The sequence below is a fragment of the Hemibagrus wyckioides genome, linkage group LG20 (genome assembly GCF_019097595.1).
Source record: "Hemibagrus wyckioides isolate EC202008001 linkage group LG20, SWU_Hwy_1.0, whole genome shotgun sequence".
In the NCBI taxonomy this organism is placed as follows: Eukaryota; Metazoa; Chordata; class Actinopteri; order Siluriformes; family Bagridae; genus Hemibagrus; species Hemibagrus wyckioides.
In genome coordinates this window covers 1551917-1573268 of record NC_080729.1, presented here as the reverse complement: position 1 = coordinate 1573268, position 21352 = coordinate 1551917, and the positions used below count along the sequence as shown (strand labels likewise).

The following is a 21352-nucleotide window of genomic DNA, read 5'->3' as shown; positions in this document are numbered from 1 at the left end:
TTATCTGTGGGACTTTGCGCGAGCTTGTACTGGACTATGACCTTATATCCCTTTTGTCCTTTTGATCAGCCTTTGTCCTTACCAGTCCACAACAACCACAAACAACACGCCATGCCTTTTATTCTTAATTTAAAAATTTATTTATGGTTTTTATTTTATTGTGATTGACCTTACAATTTAATTGCAACAATTATTATTATTTCTGATGAAATTTTGTTGGCATGAATAGCGCGTGGCAGGTTGTGGGGGCGTGGCCTTCACCTGTCTCATCTCCACCAGCGCCAGCGTCACTTTGCTGCCACCTTGTGGCCAAAACCTAAAACTGCACCCATATTTTTATATAAAAATAAGCGCACTCATTCATCTTCTTGAGTTGTGAATTAAAATCCCATCACCACCGAGCTACCAGTCCTTGAGCAAGGCCCTTAAACCCTCAAATGTGCAGATTTCTTAATCTCTGCTTCATATTTGCATATTTTTTCTTTTATTCTTGGTGCTGTAACATGGAAATTTCCCCACTGTTGGACGAATAAAGGTTTATCTTATCTTATCTTATCTTATCTTATCTTATCTTATCTTATCTTATGTATAAAGTCTCTCAGGATAAAGGTGTGGATCAGCAGTCTATACTGGGTGTGAAGCAAGATGTAACTGGGGATAGGACGCTACACACATTTACAGTGGGGCCAGATTTGAGTCACCAGGTATGTTTTTGGGATATGGAAGGAAACTGGAGAACCCATGAGGAAACCCGTGTCATGGAGAACTCCAAACAGTAAAACCTGAACTCAGGATCAAACTTGGGACCCTGGAGCTGTGAGGCAGCGCCTCAACCTGCTGTACCACGAGCCAGAAAACTAAAATACAGGATGATTTCTTTAACTCAGATTTACTCCATCGATCAGTGAGGTCATCTTCTGTGCTGCTTTCCTTTGCTCCTGAAGTTTTAAGGCTAAGACATGAACCAGACTCATGCCAGAAGTCTACAGCTCCCACTTCACCATCATGCAAACCTCTGCATGTCCTTAAAAAACAACATTTAGCTCAGTAACTCAAACTAAGAGTTTGAACGTAAGACAGAAAAATAACGAAACACAAACTTATTTTACTTCATTAGCTGCAGATGAATCTGAAGGATCTGAATGAACAGCAGCTTGACCGAGGCCTCCTCTCTGACTCGGAGACCTTTCACGTCTTTGTTTTTTCTGCGTTTTAGTGACCTCAGATGATAAAGTGACTTGTTCAGGGTTCAATCAGAGCAAAGTGCACTGGAAATCAGCAGCACAAAGGAGGGAATGGAGCTGACTTTTACATCCCATAATGCATTTCTCTTCTGAGCCTCAGCATCAAGTGGAAAAGATGAACGCAAAATATATTTATTATTATATCCAGGTTTGTCTAAGCCATTTAACTTAAAATTTAACAATAGAAATAAATAAATATAAATGTGAAATCAACACAGTTTGTTATCAGTGAGTCTGCTGTGTGCGTGCATGTGAATCAGCTGTTGCTATAGAAACGACAAGGCATTAAAACCAATGTGTTAATATAAACCTGCGCTTCTGTTAGAGCTGCTGCTGAAAGAAAGAAAGAAAGAAGCCATAATTGTTGATGAAATAGTATTTTAAGGTATTTTTAACATGATATTCTTAATAAAATGATTGATCAGATTATTAAATGGTTAAATGTGAATCTTTACTCTTAGGGTCATCAGTTGTACACGCTGTTGTTGACCACAAGTCTTAAACGAGCCGATTTTAATGCCAAAAACAGTGCTTTTTATTCTCTCTTGCCTTTGATTTCCTAAATTCTGTGTAAATTCTTTCATCTCTTTATCCTCTTTATCTCTCAAGCTTCCAGCTCTTTCAGTTTATTCACCACTTCAAGCTCGAAAGCCGTTCATTATTTCAAATCACACCTCATTTCAGTTCAGTTCAGTTCCGCTCAGACTCCTCTCCGGATTTTCCAGGAGTCCAGCCTGAGCTGAGATCAGGGGTGCGTCTCAAATCGACGGCTACTTCCGTGCTCTGAGAGCTAGCTGGAGATTCGGCCATTTTCTAGTGCGTTCTGTCTACAAACCGTTCAGATGTGATGGAATTTTCATTATTTGAGAATGTCCTGCAGATTTCACTGGACGCACGAGCTCCCTGACTGATCTGGTCACTCAAAGACACCTGAGAAAAATAGCCAGGGAATGCTAACCTGCTGCAGCGCTCGCTTTGCTAACACTTTAAGAAAGACAATGGATATAATGGACTGATTGATATACCTAATGAAGTGAATAAATCTGTTGTATTTCACCATTTAATATATAATGTAGCATCATTTCTTAAAATAAAAATGTAAATATATAGCAAAAAAAAGAAATAAAATGAAAGAATAACAACGGTTTCATTTTATCGTATAATATCAAAATGCTTATTAATAACGTGTAGAGACGTTACAAATAAAAAATAAACCTTGGAATTAAGCTAGCTGTGCCTCCGGTGAGTGTACATAGCCCGTACAGCTAGCGTGGTTTGCTAATCTAATCTGAGAATGACGCTAGAATAAATCCGAGCACAAAATCAATGACATCCGATCATTTCACCTCGACTGGTGTGTTATTTCATGTGTGCGTTATTTATTTAACCCGCTGATGAACTGCAGGATAAATATTTTGTCTATAAGAATTTCTTGTAAATTCTTAAATTCGTGCTTAAAAAACAAAACCACTGCACAGGACACGCCCACAATCACGAGGCACTTGACACAAACATTGTTGTGTGAACATGAAGCGTATACTGTCCGCTCATATGTAAATGATCTCTATAGACATTAGATATATAATGTCCACGTCAGTGAGTAATCACGTGACATATTCTAGCCAATGAGGCGCCAGAGAGCCAGCTGGAGAAGTTCCGCACTAGAAGTCGCTTACAGACGCAAGCAAAACATAAATAATTAAAAAAAAAGAAAGAAAATAGAAAAAAGAAAATGAATATAAATAAAAGAAAGAAAGAAAATAAAGAATAAAAGAAAAATAAATAAGTAAGCTTACAGACGCAAGCGAGGGAGCAGTGTTCGATTTGAGACGCACCCCGAATTAGAGCGTCGCTGTCAAGTGTGTGTGTGTGTGTGTGTGTGTGTGTGTGTGTGTGTGAGAGAGAGAGAGAGTAAGTGTAGGTGTAGGAACCCGCTCTGTTTCTGCGTCTCAATCAGCTCTCCTTCATCCAGCGCGGTCCTCTCTCTCTCTCTCTCTCTCTCTCTCTCTCTCTCTGATCCTCATCCATCAGCTCTGCAGGATCATGAATGGTGATTAATAAAGAACACCAGGTAAGATGAAACCTCGCTGATTTTTGATGGCTTTATGCAGCTTTATTAGAGTCCGGTGTGTGCGGGGAATTTGTGTGAGCGCGCGCGCGACGTTGCGTTTTCCTCCTGCGTGCGTGTTTACGAGGCTCGGGGATTGCGGGGAGTCCGCAGTGTCCGGCTCGCTCGGTGGATGGAGAATGGTTCGGGATTCGAGGATGCGTGCTGAAATGGCAGCAGGCTTTTAAACGGGAATGGATGGAAAGGGATGTGATGTAAAGGAATGGCGTGACGTGTTGCGCCAAAGGATTTGGGAATGTCAGAGATTCCTAAGTGCGCATTTAGGGATCGGATTCGCCTGGTGAAGTGAGCGGAGGCTCTTGCGCAACAGCACAGAAAGATGCTCCGAGATCCGATTCATCTATCCAGAGAATCCGATCTTTTCCACTTCATTGTGCATCAGACAGCATTTTTCTGCGTCTCAGGAACTTAAAGACAGACCAAAAATAGAGATGAGTGTAAATGCTGCAGTCTGCTTTTGAGCTTTAATCAGTCGACACTCGCCTTCTTCATTTTTAAATCTGATCAAATTGCAACACACACACACACACACACACGTTCAGTCTCTTAATTAATGCTGTGGATTTGCTCAGGCGGTGTGTAAACCATCTAAACACTCGGGTTCTTCAGTCTGACTTATTGTTATTATTACATATGTATATTGTGTGTTGATTAGTTTATGTATCTCATCACAACCTGTTTCACATCCCTGCTGCTGTCTCTGGCCTCTCGGGTCTCTCTGTGTTATGAGGTGAAACACCAACAAACGCCACTAGCTCGTATTGATTCGACTCACAGAAATGGCTTTTTCTCCAATCTTTGTTTTATTGACTGTGCTTTTTCTCTTTTATTTTCTCTAAGATAATTATGTCCACTTCCTCTCAAACCCTACCATGACCTCCCAAAACGAGAGAAGCTTCCTTTTGCTCGTTTTTGGAAGCTTTATTCACCTTCAGCATGTGCTTTATCCTGGTCAGGGTCTCCATGGATCCGGAGTTGATCCTGGGAACACTGGGAGTGAGGCAGGAACACAAGCTGAGTGAGATAGGGGATGGACGTGTGTCCATTGTACACACGTATTCACACATGGGGCAGTTTAGAGAAGCGGGTATGGTTTTTGAGATGGGAGGAAACCAGAGAACCAGGAGAAATCCTGGATGTGGAGAACATGTGATTCTCCAGAACAGGAACCTGAGAGAGGAGGAATGTTTCAGGCAAAATAAAAGGTACAGAATAACAGATAATTGAAGCTTAAAGCTACAAGTTGTGTGCCGTTCCATCTGCACGTCTGAGCCAGTTTTAGGCTGTGATTATTACGTGTCACGCCGTACCTTATCCTGATAAATCCTCAGCTGAGTTCCGCATCAGACTGTTTGGTAACGTGTGTTCTCCTCGTCAGAGTATAAGACGTAGATCCTGTAAGTTCATCACGTCATCACTCAGAGGGATCCGGAAATCAGCTTGTGCAGAAAACAGGCAACGTGAATGTCAGTTCTTCCTCGTGTGCTTCACGAATAAGGACACAGGAAGCTGGAATTTGGCTCAGAATTTACTTTAAGCACAAATCTCACCATCCAATCAAACGTTAGGCCACGCCTCCATCCGGAGTTTAGTGCCAGAGTGATGGATTATGCTCTGAGGATGAAAGTTACACAGTTATTGTTTTCTATCTGTAACTCTGTCCTTCTCTCAGTGTTTTTAGAAAGCACAGTGACATAAACCACGTCTGTTTGAGACGTTTGAGAGCTGACCAAAGAGACGCCGCTGTGGGATGGTGTTGATTTGTATAAACTGGTAGCTAACAGTGTCATGGTTAAAGAAGACCTTTCGGATTTCTTTAAAACGAACAGAATTGTGTTTTATTCTCATCTCACTTTGCTGAAATAAAGATGGAAGTAAACGACCGGATGGTGCAGTGATTATTGATGCGTTTAACAACAGCTGCAGAGGAAACGTGGTGTAATCTTCCAGGCTTCAGTCAGGAAGCCTTCATATAGCTGACTGCTGGTGGGTGATGTGAGGAAAGGTGACAGGAGAGAGAGAAAGGGAGAGAGAGAGGGAGAGAGAGAGAGAGAGAGGAGATGTACTGTATAATTAGATTCATTAGAGTATCATTAAAAAAGACTCTTAGCGCTTTGTGCTAATATTGTCATACATCACGTGTTGTATCACAACAGTTCAACTGGTTTATGGTTTATTTTGCTATTCTGTCATTCTGTATGTACAAACTATCGAGCTCGATGCTTTCTCAGACAAAAAAAACGAATCCAGGAGCACCAGAGTGAGGTTCTGTCCATTTTATTCCAACTGAACTCGAATGAATTGAGAAGCGTTTTGACTCTGAATCGACTCACCTACAGGAAGTGAATCAAACATACTGTGTGTTTTGGGCTGCGGAAATTTTTTTGTAGATGTGAGACAGACAGACAAACAGACAGACAGACAGACAGGTACCAAGAGCTAGAGAGAAAAAGGCAGGCAATGAAAGACAGACAGGGAAAGGAGATGAGTCAGAGGCAGAGAGACACACACAGAGAGACAGTAGGAGGCAGAGAGAGAAAGACACTCACACACAAAAAAGGGAGAGAGAGACAGACAGACAAAGAGATACCAGAAGACAGATAGCTCGAAAAGAGAAGTCAGCAGAGAGAGGGACAGACAGTCTGGCAAAGAGAGAGAGTGAGACAGGCAGATAGACAGACAGACAGATACCAAGAGACAGAGAGACCAACAGTCAGAGACCAGGAGGGAGCAAGACAGAGAGAGTAAGACAGACACACAGAGCCCAAGATAGAGAGAGAGAGAGAGAGAGAGAGAGAGAGAGACTTTTCCTTGGTGCTTTAATTTTTTTCTTCTTTTCCCAGGTACTTAAAAGAAAATGAAAGCAGCATGAATCTCAGAGTGGTATGATTTAAATATGGCTCATTAAAATAAGAAGCAAAGACCTGAGCTGTAAAACAGTCCTGCCGTTTAAACGATACATGCCATCTCCACCCAAACGATCCTGGGACTGAAGCTACGCTATTCCTCACATTTACCAGATTCCTCACGCTGACCAGATTCCTCACGCTGACCAGATTCCTCACGCTGACCAGATTCCTCATGCTGACCAGATTCCTCACACTGACCAGAGTCCTCACGCTTACTTCCTCACGCTTACCAGATTCCTCACACTTACTTCCTCACGCTGACCAGATTCCTCACGCTGACCAGATTCCTCACGCTTACTTCCTCACGTTTACCAGATTCCTCACACTTACTTCCTCATGCTGACCAGATTCCTCACACTGACCAGATTCCTCACGCTTACTTCCTCACGCTTACCAGATTCCTCACACTTACTTCCTCACACTGACCAGATTCCTCACGCTGACCAGATTCCTCACGCTGACCAGATTCCTCATGCTTACTTCCTCGCGCTGACCAGATTCCTCACGCTGACCAGATTCCTCATGCTTACTTCCTCGCGCTGACCAGATTCCTCACGCTGACCAGATTCCTCACACTTACCAGATTCCTCATGCTTACTTCCTCGCGCTGACCAGATTCCTCACGCTGACCAGATTCCTCACGCTGACCAGATTCCTCACGCTGATCAGATTCCTCACGCTTACCAGATTCCTCATGCTTACTTCCTCGCGCTGACCAGATTCCTCGCGCTTACCAGATTCCTCGCGCTTACCAGATTCCTCACGCTGACCAGATTCCTCACACTTACCAGATTCCTCACGCCTCCCAGATTCCTCATGCTTACCAGATTCCTCACGCTTACCAGATTCCTCATGCTTACTTCCTCACGCTGACCAGATTCCTCACGCTGATCATATTCCTCACGCTGATCAGATTCCTCACGCTGATCAGATTCCTCACGCTGATCAGATTCCTCATGCTTACTTCCTCGTGCTTCCCAGATTCCTCGTGCTTACCAGATTCCTCACGCTTACCAGATTCCTCACGCTGACCAGTCCTCATGCTGACCAGATTCCTCACACTCACCAGATTCCTCACGCTTACCAGATTCCTCACGCTTACCAGATTCCTCACGCTTACCAGATTCCTCACACCTCCCAGATTCCTCGTGCTTCCCAGATTCCTCGTGCTTCCCAGATTCCTCACGCTTACCAGATTCCTCACGCTGACCAGTCCTCATGCTGACCAGATTCCTCACACTCACCAGATTCCTCACGCTTACCAGATTCCTCACGCTTACCAGATTCCTCACACCTCCCAGATTCCTCGTGCTTCCCAGATTCCTCGTGCTTCCCAGATTCCTCACGCTTACCAGATTCCTCACGCTGACCAGTCCTCATGCTGACCAGATTCCTCACACTCACCAGATTCCTCACGCTTACCAGATTCCTCACGCTTACCAGATTCCTCACACTTACCAGATTCCTCACACCTCCCAGATTCCTCTCGCTTCCCAGATTCCTCATGCTTACCAGATTCCTCGCGCTGACCAGATTCCTCGCGCTGACCAGATTCCTCGCGCTGACCAGATTCCTCGCGCTGACCAGATTCCTCGCGCTGACCAGATTCCTCACGTTGACCAGATTCCTCACGTTGACCAGAGTCCTCACGTTGACCAGAGTCCTCACGCTCTCAGACCAGACTCCGTCTCCGTCCCTAATCCTTGTTTCCAACTCATCCAGCAGCAGTGGCGTTTATGGCCCTTTTAAATAAACTGTGCTTGTAAGAGTAGTTTTATAAAAGTCCTTTCAGTTTTATTCGAGGAACTCTTTAACGACAAGAAATGTGCTTCATTTTACCTCATTAGAGTCGGTTATACGCTGCGTAGTGAGCGTCTGTAGCGAACAGGAAGCAGTTTGGAGGAAATTCGGCTTCACTTCTGGCTTAAATAAAATATATTTCTGAGTGAGGATGATAAAAGGTAACGACAGAGCTAATGCTGAAAAAATAACTTTTATAAAGTAATTATTCATCAGTTTTGAAAACCTAATAAATGATTATAATATGATTCTGTATTACTTTTAATATTGTAATTGTTAGTATTAATATTAGTATTATTAGAGTCAGAGTATATGTTCGACACTGTAATAAATACTTAAAGCATTTTATTACACACCCAGCGTTTAATTCCAGACATTAGTCTTCATCAGGGTGATGTTTATGACCACAGTACGGTTGTTTGTTGGAGACTTTTGGCTCATGGATCATCACAGCTGCAGCTACGTCAGTATTAAAGCAGCGCTGTGGATCCTATCTGCTCATCATATAGATCTTCACGTTTCTCAGAACTAAGAGGGTAAGAGGGGTGCCAATACTTTGTGTCAGAGCAACAGGTGGACTGCAGTGTGTCAGGGCAGAGCTACAGAGCAACATGGCATTAAGTTTCAGAGGTTTCTATCAGGTCTGCTGGAGCTTCATCTGAACAAACACTGGCTAGAGAGCTGCTTTATTTGGAAATAATCTTGTTAGCGGCATAAAGCTCAATTAAGACAATAATCAGATTAAAATAATACGCCTGAGGGTGACTCGCGTCCTGCGACCGTGACGTCCTTGCAACTTTTTACGCAGTGACTCAAAATAAAGTGAATTAAAAAAAAATGTAGAAAACTATTTAGTCTTGCAAATATGAAGGGGTTTATTATATGATAGTACAGATTGATGGTGGAGGAAGGGCAGAGGATGAAGTGTGTGTGTGTGTGTGTGTGTGTGTGTGTGTGTGTGTGTGCAGATGTGAGAGACGACATAATGCGTCAACCTGATTGCCATAATGCTGTATGACTTTCAATTTGATCAGCTCCTTTGGTATGATTCAGCTGAGCTGACACACTTTCAGGGTAAATTATTCTCACATGGCACAGGGAGGTTTCGCTTTATGGCATGTTATGACCTCATCAGAGTGCATTAAACTCTCCATAATGAACTAATGAACAGCACCGGACTCACAATGACCATGAGGATCGATTGCTGCCAAGTGTGCTCATGGGAGCATCTCGAAGAACGAACAGTTATATTGTATATTGTAATACTGTAGAGAAAGAAAGACTTCACATGTTCTTCAGATCTTCTTCAAATCTGGAGAAAGTTGGTCTTCTTCTTCTCCTTCTTCTACTTCTCCTTCTTCTTTGTCTCCTTCTTCTCCTCCTTCTCCTTCTCTTCCTTCTCCTTCTTCTCCCCCTTCTTCTCCTTCGATCCAACAAACGAGCTGCTGTTGCTCAAATTGCTGAAGAAGTTAATGCTGGTTCTGATAGAAAGGGGTCAGAATACACAGTGCAGTGGCTGTTTTGGTGACAAAACGGGGACCAACACAATATTAGGCAGGTGGTCATAATGTTATGCCTGATCAGTGTATGTATCCCTGATGTCGAATTATATCAAAATCCTATTCTCTGTTGGTGAATCAATTTCCAGACCACTTTAGATTGTTTGACTCTGAAGCTTCTTTCTTGAGCTTCCCCCACTGCGCTAAAAATAGCGTTAATATGCATTTCAGCTGCAGCTGGAGGAGGTGGGGGGTCTGCATGCTAATGAAGGTTTCTGTACAGTGTTCGGTCCGTGTCTCGGCGAGTTTTTGCACTCTGAACAGGTGGTATTTATGCTCCACAAGGTGGGAGGATGATTCACAGGGGAAAAAAAGAAAAAAGCGCTGCTCTCGGTATAGCAGGGGCATTGCGTCACAAAACGAGCCGTGAATCACACTAGTGCTCTGTGTGTCAGGACTGACTGTACACAAGAAGAAGAAGAAAATGATGATGATGATGATGATAATGATGAAGGAGTCGGAGAAGACTGTCAAGTAGTGCGTGTGTTACGCAATTTATGGCTCCCTCTCAATTCAAAGCATTCGGTGATGAGAGAATACACCAGACCTGGCGAGGTTTCCATATGAAATCTTTTCTAGAATCTTCAGAAGCTTTAAAGTTGTGAGCGTATTCTATCCAGTGAGAAAAGAATACCACAAAATATCTCTCAGAGCTAAAGTAGATCTAGTCGGTGGATTGAACACAACAATCTCCAGTCATCTGAGTTGTTTGAAGCAGGAAGTCGTGCTACAGGAACATCTCAGAGCTCCATCTCTGTCAGTCGCATCTTCAGTGAAAGTGGGCGGATCTGATCTTGGCCGTGTTTATTAAAGAAATGCACCAGAGCCTCTAGAGAAAGTTTGAAGTCAGATGCCAGTATCAGAACTTGGATCAGTAATTCAACTGGACAAAATCTGAGACTTTCTCCTGGTTACAGGATAATTGGCTTCATTTTTTTAGTTCTTTGCTGTAATTTACTCTCTAGCTTACTCACGAATTAAAGTTAATATGAAAGCCAAGTAAACAGATAACTCTGTGTCCAGCAGGTACTTTATGTCCAATTCTGTCATAAAGCCACTAACTCCTGATGCTCTTCTCGTAATGACGGCTCGTCATATTTTAGATTAGATTTTAGATTTTTGGAGTATATATTTTGACCTTCCACACACCAGTGGACCAGCAGATCCTCTTTGGGCTCTCTCTAGTCTGGGAGAACTTCTCATTGCTCCTTTATAAAAGACATAGCTCATGAAAAAAGACTATATTATCAGTATTAGTATTTTATTAAAATTTAAAAAGAATTTTGAACCATAAATATTTTATAAGGTTGTACAGATATCATCAAGGTTATCTGCTCAGGATTCGACAAAATCTCTTTGGCTCGATTCTTCCAAAAGTGTGATGACATTCACATATCCACTGCTAGTAGCTGTATTAACACACACACACACACACACACACACACACAGTTATCGCATCCCTACATATACAAACATTTCGGATGCTGCAAAATGACACTGGAGTGAAATTCACACTGAGATCACCATCCTGCTTATCAACAGCGTTCACCTCCACCTGAGAGCTATCCGATCCACTCCCAGACCTCCCTGAGTGGCTCTCTGAGCTCCAGACCCTGTTTGATCCACACGCAGGTCAGATGTAGGTCAAAAATGGCATTGTGGACACACCTGCAGCTCTACAGCGTACACTCGGTCTCCTCAGACTCCTGTGTGTGGAACATCTTCAGTCATCCGGAGCTGGAAAGTTTGACGCTATTGTCTAATATTAAAGCTCGCCAGATGTTTCTTCACGCCTTCTCCAACTGTAAATGAAGGATCGTGAAGGTGGTGCGAAGCTTCAGAAGTGTTTCATTCTCACCGTTTACACAATGCCTGTAAGATATCAACGTGACTTAAACTGCTGTGTGTCATTCGGTATGGAATCACGTTAACGATTCTATAAAGTTTTTCATAATTCTAAAATTATTAATACTGATAACTGATACTAGAGAGAATAAATTTTACCTACAAAGAGAAATCTGAGCTGATCGGAGTGAAGGTGTAGCATCCTTTCTGTAAAATAAAAGGAACACTGCCGCATTATTGACACGGATTGGTCCAAACAAACCGCGGGTCTATATTTCATATCGTTTCTATAGTAACCACTCATTTTCATGGCCATACAGGGTTTTCTAATTTAACAGAGGTGTAAGATGTGGAAGGAGTCTCCAGTGTCAGTGCTTTGAAACAGTCAGAAGTCTGTCTAAACGTAATTATTAATTATTTATATTCCAGAAATATCATTAGAATAGACTTCAGAGAGGAAGATAAACTAGTTCGGATGTTTGACCTTGCCATGACTTTGATCCTGTTGGGCTGAAATCCAGAATGTAATCGGTTCATCTGCTGAGATGTAAAAAAGCTGAGGCTGGTGAGGGAACGACGAACAGGAACTCCTTTTATGGACGTTTCACACGAATAGAAACACCTTCTATCAAAAAGTGAATCAAAAAACTGGAACTGTGGTGTTTCAAGCCGAGTAGAACACTTTTCATGATGCACTGCTGCAGGAAACTTCAGAATAAACTTCATATAATCTTCATCACTCCTTCCTGTCGTTCATCATCGTCATCATTCTCTAAGATTCAACACGACACCGAGTTTTATCTGAAACCAGCTTTCATAGAAACCTGCAACATCTGGCTTGTTTTAACCGGTAACGGGATTAAAGATCAAACTGTCGTCTGACGTTTTTCAAGTTGTCTGTAAACAGCTCTGGGGTCATTACAACGCTCGTTAACAAGGGACGCTTCGTCTCGGAGACCGTTAGCTGTTTTTAGGAGACATTTGATTAGCAGCTCTATCAAAACACACAGAGTTAAAGTGATGTATAAATATAACATATATAATGTACAGCAGCAGCTGTGTGTGTGTGTGTGTGTGCTGGAATTGAAACACAGCCATGCCATAAGCACAGAAATCACTGTTGATCAGCAGTGTTGCTTAGAAACAAGCCTGTTATGGAGCGCACATCCGGCACCTTTTCACTCGGCGCACCGTATGTGGGCTCCGCTAGCCGGCAGGTGTGCTTCTGTAATGATTTTCTTTTTAAAGGCAAGGTCTCATTATTTTTGTGGACACCGTCGGTAATGAAAGCGCTACCATGAAGCCGGATTGATTTGTCTGACTCGTGCTGTGGCTTCTCTACTTTAAGATCAATGGCCTAACATGTGGCAACTTGTGTTTTTATTTATTTTTTCCCATTTTAGAGCATTTGGTTTTTCAAGATTAGAAATCGAGATACATAATGCTTACACACGCTTAACTCCATTAGGACCGCTAATGTGACTAATGGTCAGTGAAAGCATAACATAATGACACGTATTAGCCTCATGCAGGTGTGTTCATGCTAACTGGAGCCCAGGGGTTTTTTGTCTGTGTTTTATTCTCGCTGTAGTTTTTGTTCCTGCTCCACTGATCATGTAGCTTTGCGTTTCTATTTAGTGAACTGTTGCTGCATCATCCATCTTGAAGGACGTCGGCCATTTTGTTCTCAGAAGTGTAATATTCTAAGGTAATTAAACGGTTTCACAGAAAGTTGCTGGTAGCACAGATTTCCTTCAGGTGGTATACCTCAATGACGGATGCTAGCCTGGGGATGAGGCTTTTTGTGTGTTGCAAATTCTTTGCTAACATTTTTTGCTAAATACATATTTTATATGTTATTATTGGTTTGATTTGATTCTTAGGGTTTGCTTGTCATAATCTAAAATCGATTCCTGATTCCATCAGTCAGTTCCTTAGCACTTTTCAAGTTAAATGGGTCGTTATTACCGTACGAGATTCCAGTTGAATCAGAAAAGTGATAGCATGTGTTTTCAGATCCGTGTCAGATTATAAGATAAACAGTTATCTTTTAACGATTAAATAAATTTACTACATTCTGCTTTCGTCATTATCCAGCATGAGCCGGAAATTAGCTTGCATAGTAAAAGGGCTCGTCTAAACACGTTCTTAAACGTTGAGGTAATCAGGACATTTTGATTTTCTCCCCGTTAGCCGCTCAACCAAAAATAGCAGGTTGTTTGTTTTTAGCTGTGATCAGCAATGCCGTGTTCTCCGTGCGGATGATGAAGTTAAAAACATGCTAGTGGTGGTAAGAGTGTGCAGGATTTCAGTGCAGTCAGTTGAGGAATCGTAGCTGCTGCGGTGTGATTAAGGGCGAGTCCCGTGAGATTGGGTTCGAGGAGTCGCAGCTGTACACAGAAGTGACAGATACCACTGACGTATTAAGAAAAAAAATGAATGAATACACGGAAATAGACATACAAGCGTCCGGCCGTGTGCCATGACTAACAGCGACACCATAACAAACCTAGCTGGAAGTGTAAAAAGCGCTACTGAGACGTGAGTAGAACCGGTGAGGGCCTCTCTCTCTCTCTCTCTCTCTCTCTCTCTCTCACAGTCTGATGCCTGTGGCTCCCTCGAAACGTGGAGGATGATCAGTGGCTCCTTTTGTTTGCAAATCAGCTCGGGCTGAGCAGCAGTACGAAACGAGGCAAAGTGTTCGCCTGCGGCGGGAATCCAGCAGCAGGAGAGAATAAACTCTATCAATTTCTCTTTCTCTCTCTCGCTCTTTCTCTCTCTTCCCGCTTTATTCCCTCCGTCTGTTAAAGGTTCAAGGAAGAAAGCAGGTCATTTGACACCAGGCCGTTTAACTGCCTTGTGGGAGGTAGGGAGCGAGTCTGCTCTTACCAGCTTTCTTTAGACGTTTGGAAACATCAGGTCTCGCTTCTGAGCTGTCAGGGCTGTAGATGGGGAAAAAAAGCATGCAATGAAGGAGAAGTATGAAAGAAAGCAGCGCAGTGCCGTTTCCTTTAACTGATTAAATTAATGAAATAGCACACGTTTAGCCTATTCAGTTAAGGAGCTTAGTGGGCGTGGATATATGTAAATTTATGGTAATTGACGTCTGATTGGCGTCAATACACATCGATACACACACGAGTACAAAGAACATCCGCATAATATTTATAAATATACATCCGTTACATCCGTTATCTCTATCTGGGATATAGATCTGGGATATATTTATCATCAAATGAACTTTTTTAAACAAATTTTCCTCAGAATTTAGCATTAAACGCTTCATAAAACATTATGTTTTTTATTTAAAGATTAATGATGGTTTACAGTTATGGTTTTTCGCATCAGTTATCTGTTTTATTTCCGCTGCATCTGTCTAGAAAACAGACATAAACGGATGCTAAGTGCCTCAGAAACAGAGTTTAGTTTGCTCTGTGCTACATAATTAGCCTGTCTTTAGGAATGTCAATCCATTGAGGAACAAAGACCTGACAATGTTCTAATAATCACTCAATAATCTGAAACAGAACCCGATGCTGAACGTTTACTAGCTAGGCTTTTACATAACATCTCCAGATCATTAGAAAAACACATGGGACATGACTTTACATAAAGTATTTTGTGTGTTAGTTTTATTTCCTCCTTTGAGTGTGTTATAAATATTAGCAGCAATCAGGGAGCGCAGTAACACACTAGCCGTGTGTAAGGTACAGCAAGGTAGCGCAGAAAAAGTAGATTAGTGTGAGAGCTGTGTAGATTATTAGCATGTCAGTAGATTGAAGGAGTTTTATTTACTGACGATTGCCGAGTTAAACCGAGAGCCACCGGTTTGAGCTGAAAACTAGCGTGACTGGAATAAAATTTATAGTAATTATCTATGAAGTGGAAATGAGAGCCTTGTTAAACATTTGGTTAGTTACAGGAAACAGGAAGAGGCACGCTCTTGTGAAGGTTGATGAGGCTTTTGTGTTTTATTAAAGCATCGCGTTTAAAAAGAAGTAAAAAAAAAAACGATCTTTAGCGGTTTCTAGTGTTTTGCAGATTAGCAAAGGTAAACAGTTTCCAGTTTAAACTGCGGTTGCTATAGATACCGTCCCGTTATCTAAAGTCAGCCACATGGTTACCTATACCGCTAACTAAAAGGTCATGTGGCGTTACGCAGCTCGGTGAGCTGAAAAACATGAAGAAATTGCGAACTCTAGCTAGCCTGCGTTTGTGTGCTAAAAGGAGTGAGACCTTCGAGACATTTCAACCCTGCAGAATAAGCGCCATGTGACGTAGGAAAATTGCGAATAACATCAGCTCGGTGCGGACGTGTGAGACGGAAGCGTTTTTATACCTCAGTGGAAAAGTAATCATGGCATGCAGCTGAGCCCAGATGTAATTCAATACACGACGCTAACGCTAGTTTGACCTTTGGTGGAATTTCCGACGGCGGAGCTTTCTTATGATTCCAATTTGCTTTAGGAGAATTTAAGAGGAAGGTTTTAAGGTCAGTAGTTTCATGCCTCAGTAGGTTTGGAAACTAGCGGTAGCTGTTTTATGGCTAGAAAATAATAAGGAAGGTTTGATCAACGCTGGCAGTGTGTTCAGTCGTGATGTTACACACTGTCCGGTCAGAGCTGTCTGATTTATTTATTACAAGATTAATGATGTGAGCTAAGGTCAACAGTCAGAAGCTCATCATTAGCATCATTGTGGCATGAAGTGAAAGAGTTATTAACATCCGGCCGGCAGCGTCAGTAGATGTTCCTCAGATGCTGTCATTGCTTTCAACAAAACAAACACACTTCTGTTTGATTCACCGACTGATTCACTCGGTGAAAAAAACTTTTTTTTGGTGATGTTTATTTATAAAAGCGTGAAATGTCTCCTCAGTGTTTCAGTGCACTTCACTGTTGCGCTCAGAAGCAGCTTGTGGAGGAAGAAAAGTCCAACATGTGAGTCAAAAGGAATCGATATTACTTTTACTGTTATAGGAGAGAATACACTCACGCTGCAAATTAGCGACGTTTATCAGGCAAATCGAACCGGTGTGTGTTTTCAAACGGAGCTGTGGGGGTGGATTTACGCCTTCCTGCCCCAGTAACCGCTGGTACACAGCTGGCAAGAGAAACAGAACAGAATAAAGCAAACAGAGCATCTATTTTTCATTTTTTTTTTCTTTTTTTTATTTATTAATGTAGTCAGCATTGCCCTTTGAAAAAGTTTAAACCCCCGCGGATGTGTCATTGCTTTGGAATTGAAGATATTCGCAGCACAGTGGCGTCTTTTGTTTATGTCACGTGTTGACGGTTGTTTATCGGTCTAGCAAGATACTGAGAGGAACCGAATCTTTCACACAATTCAGCAAAGCCTTCAGATTTCTTTGTCACTGCAAGTTCCTGCTAACTTCAGACGTTCACACCAACAGATTCTAATTTGATAACATTTAAATGTTGCCACTGTATCATTATGGTATGATTTTGATTCTGATTCATTGGAAAATGATTCTTTATTTGCTGAGTCTGAATCTCAATTCATGCCACGGAATCTGTTTCATTTGCAATTCTTAAAGCTGTAATTCGATTATTGACGCTACAGGTGAATCATCTACAAAAGGATTCAATACAATTTTGATTCATAATGAAATGATTCGATATTTGACGTTTCCACTAATTCGGTTTGATACAATACGATTCGATTCGATGTTTAGTGAGTCTGCTGTTATTCAGTATAGTGCAATGTTTATTCAGTATCAGTATATCTGCTATGATGCTGTAGGATGTGATGTATGATAGGATACGGGTTTGATTCTAATGATTCGGTTCAATATTTTCTACAATTTGATTTGATTCAGTTCAGAATCAGATAGAATCAGTTTAGGACCAAATTTCAAATCTAGGGTCAAATCTTGCGAGTCTGTCATGTTTTGCTCTATTTGAATGAATGTGGTGAGACTCCTAATTAAACCCACGATACACACACATCAGGTGGTTGATTTATTTTTGTAGCAGATGCTTTTATTCAAAGTGAATCAGCAGAATCTGTCTGGAAGTCGAGTTTAACTCTTTTGGACACTCGAGCGCTCGTCTTTTGTACTCGTGATCCATCCAGATCCGAGCAGGCTTCAGTGAAGTGCTGGGATTAGTCGAGACGAGGCGGTTTGAGTCGGGATCACAGTTCCATCTGGTTCCGGCGCTGAGAGTCAGATTGCAGATCAGATGCGGTTGGTAAGCGCGGCTGTGTTCGGCAGAGCGGCGTGTGATATGAAAGGCAGCATGGCCTTTGTGCTCTGTGAGCTTAAAGGTCATGTACAATGAAATCTCGGTCTTTGTAGAGACACACACACTCACACACACAGACCTCTAAGTATGTAATATGGGTGCAAACACAAACAGTAGCAGTGACATGGTAATGCAATGAGATGTAATTAGAACCACACACACACACTCATTTACGCTCCATCAGAGGGTGTGTAAGGGGTTAAGCTCCCTGCCGGGTTTCGCTCACAGCTCTAGGGTCAACACGTCCACGTCATCGTCGCAGCTCCGGGTCGTGTGTCGTGTGTTTAGACGTGAAGGAGCAGTATTTTTCTCCATGTTCACAAGCTGCAATAAAAGTATTATATTTGTGTGACAGGGATGAGGGGATGATGTAATCGGTTATCAGCCATGCAGAACACGTAATCGGCACTAATCCCTGACAGACTGTGATTGCTCATTTTGGGAAGATGGAGCACTAGAGAGAGAGAGAGAGAGAGAGAGAGAGAGAGAGAGAGAGAGAGAGAGAGGAAATGTTTTAAACAGCTTGTGAAATAAGCCAATGTTCCCCGACATAATATTTACAGTTTATGGAGATTTTGCATCTGAATGATGAGCTAACGTAGAAATGAACTAGCGAAGAAAGCAGGAAATAGGGTTCGGAACTGAATTCTGGATTCTGATTGGTTAGAAGGTATTGAGTTTTTTTTTCTTTAACAGCAAGTGAAGGGTTAATGATTCTGTAGGAACGGCTCCTTCACATGAAGTTAATATGGAGTTTTTCCTGTATGGAGTTCTTTACATTAATGGAAGGAGTCTCCAGTGTCAGAGCTTTGTAGCTATGCTCTAGTGGATGTTTTTTTATTTCATGTGCAGTATAGTAACGAGGCGTTTTGACACAGCCACATTTCCCAGCGTTACACTAGCGTTAATCATGGCGTATCACACCTACTAGCGTAAATACAGGAAGAATCCGGTGTGTTCTATTTAGTGAAATCCTGTTGCTTTGCTCTTGGAGGCGTCGAACCTTTCTAGAACATTCTGTAGCTTTATGCTGCATAAAAAGAAGGGTTTTTTTGTATAGTAGTTCTTGTAAGAGCTACTTCTGTGTGTGTGTGATTAAAAAAAATTGTCTTGGTCGCTGCTTTACATTACACTCGGTCCTCTGTGGTTGTCATGGCAACGTGATGTCAGAGCTGCAATGAGAAAATCTCAGCCATTTATACAACACGAGAGGCCACACTGAGGGTGATCCAGCCGTGTGTGTGTGTGTGTGTGTGTGTGTGTGTGTGAAGGCGTTCTGAGAGACTGGCGTCAACGAGGTGCCAGTCTGCTCACCCACTCTGTGCCATCTCTCAGCGGTAGGGCAAATGTGTGTGTGTGTGTGAATATATACACTATATATATATATATATATATATAATATGTGTGTGTGTGTGTGTATGTATGTGTATGTGTGTGTGTGTGTTCTTGTCTTAATCATCCCAAACTGCTGGAGATAAAAGCTCATTCAGAGACTCTCACTATTCTATCAGCCTTTATTTAGTCTCTCAGTGTCGCACAGGCTAAATGTTCATGCTATCACACACACACACACACACACACACACACACACACAGATATTTCTGGTCTTTTGTCTGAGGTACAGGTAGACTCGTTATCTCCTCCGTGTGTTGACCCCTGTGGTTCTCTGAGTGTGCTCCTGGTTCTGAACTTGGTGTCAGAATGTTGTGAATTTGGTTCCTCTACTAAACCCAGGTCTCATGCTAGCTGAGCTGTGGAATGTCCTCTACAGATTAAAGTATTGGCACCCTCAGCAGTGTTTGAGTTCCTGGACGGCCCTGAAATGAAGGAATCCTCCTAAATGCTCTGAATGAAAAATTTAAAACCTAATAAATTCTAATCTGACTTTAAAGGAGAGCAGAGATGATGTGTGAGCTGCAGCACAGCTCTCGTTCCTCTCATTCCTCCTCTCCTGAGTCTCTCTTGAAGCGCTGATGTATTTTTTTCTCTCTTGCCCTCGCAGCAGCTCGGTGTATCTCCCCAGAGCGAGTCCGTTTCTCACCTCGTCATGACTCGAGTCATCTGGCTGAGGGCTTGATGCTGAAATCACATTTCCCACAGGAGAGCTGATGGGTGATCAGCGTTTATACCGCTCTCTCACACACTTTACACACACACACACACACACACAGACACACACTTATCTCACTGACTTCCAAAGAATGTGCTAAAAAAATCTTAAAGTAATAGATTAGAATTTTCTTCTCTGCTGAAAAAGCTGTACTCTTCTGAAATTTAGCAATAAATTTCTGCTGTTTATTTTTAATGTCAACGTTTAAGGTCGTTCTTCATCGTTGTGTTTTTAATCAGCCGTCGTAAAAGTGTCATAGTGTCTGTTTCACACGTGAGCACATACGCAGAAATCTGGTGTGAAGTATCTCTGAGTTCAGCCCATGCTTTCTCAAGCTCTATAAATAAAAAAATAAATTGTTGTCTGGTTCACTTCAGGTTTATACAGGAATCCACTGACTTGTTGATCCCTGAGAGTTAACATCATGCACCACACACACACACACACAAACACACACACACATCCCTATAGAAAGGTTAATAACACACAATGGCTTTAAGCATATGGACTGGAAAATCCTGCCTCATAATGCTCATATTGATCCACTACTGAAGATTCGCTCCTCAGGGATCTGCTGAGGGTTTCTCTGTGTATATATATATATATGTGTGTGTGTGTGAGAGAGAGAGAGAGAGAGAGAGACCAAGGCTGCACTTTTCCGTGTCTTTCACACCAGGTCAGTCTCAATGAAGGAAACCTGGTCTCTGTGTAGAAAAAGAGGTGTGGCCTTTATGTCAGTAGTCACAGTGAAGGAGGCGTGGCCTTCGTGTCAATCTCAGTGAAGGAGGCGTGGCCTTTGTCAGTCTCAGTGGAGGAGGTGTGGCCTTTATGTCAGTCTCAGTGAAGGAAGCATGGTCTTTATGTCAATCTGAGTGAAAGAGGTGTGGCCTCTGTATATGGAGGAGAAAGGAGGCGTGGCCTTTGTATATAGAGGAGGAAGGAGGCGTGGCCTTTGTATATGGAGGAGGAAGGAGGCGTGAGCACAGTATACAGAGCCCTAAAACACAGAATGTTTCATAATTTAGGCTGAAAGTGAAAGCTTTCTCCGTCTCTTGCTCCTATTGGATCTCACCACAGTTCCCTTTGTTTCTCATTTGCATACAGTAGAAGTTTGCTTAACCTTGTTGTCTCACTCGTCCCGCCCACTCTGTCATGTCACATCTCATCGCTGATGTTAGCGCAGGATAAATCAGCTTCAGACCCGGTTTCTCATCACAGACAATAAAAATAGTCAAACGAGCCTGGAGCAACATTTCAGCTCCTGATCCAACACACAGCAATCAGAGGTGATAAAGACATCACGGGAACAACAGTGTGTTTCTGCGTGAAAAGTGAGCTGTGTGTTCTGACACACTGCACGCCGACAGCTGCCACACACACACACACACACACACACTCTCACACGTGCACACAGTGCAATTTCCACCTGATTAGAACAATGACAGAGCAAACAGCAAAAACATTTTCATTCCCCTGAGGCTCACAATCAAG

The 21352-nt window shown here is 42.4% G+C and overlaps 1 protein-coding gene across 4 annotated transcripts in view; it reads left to right on the top strand.

Annotated features, from left to right (window-relative positions):
* The first annotated feature begins 3151 nt into the window (after positions 1–3151).
* The window catches only part of dlgap1a (discs, large (Drosophila) homolog-associated protein 1a), an 81587-nt gene continuing 63386 nt past the window's right edge, over positions 3152–21352 (top strand). For 2 of the 4 annotated variants that reach the window (XM_058418854.1, XM_058418853.1), the window contains exon 1: positions 3152–3315. In XM_058418854.1, the coding sequence (XP_058274837.1) occupies positions 3292–3315 (24 nt within the window). In that variant the 5' untranslated portion in view covers positions 3152–3291. The remainder of the gene's footprint in view (positions 3316–21352) is intronic. The other 2 variants (XM_058418852.1, XM_058418851.1) reach the window with 1 other exon arrangement.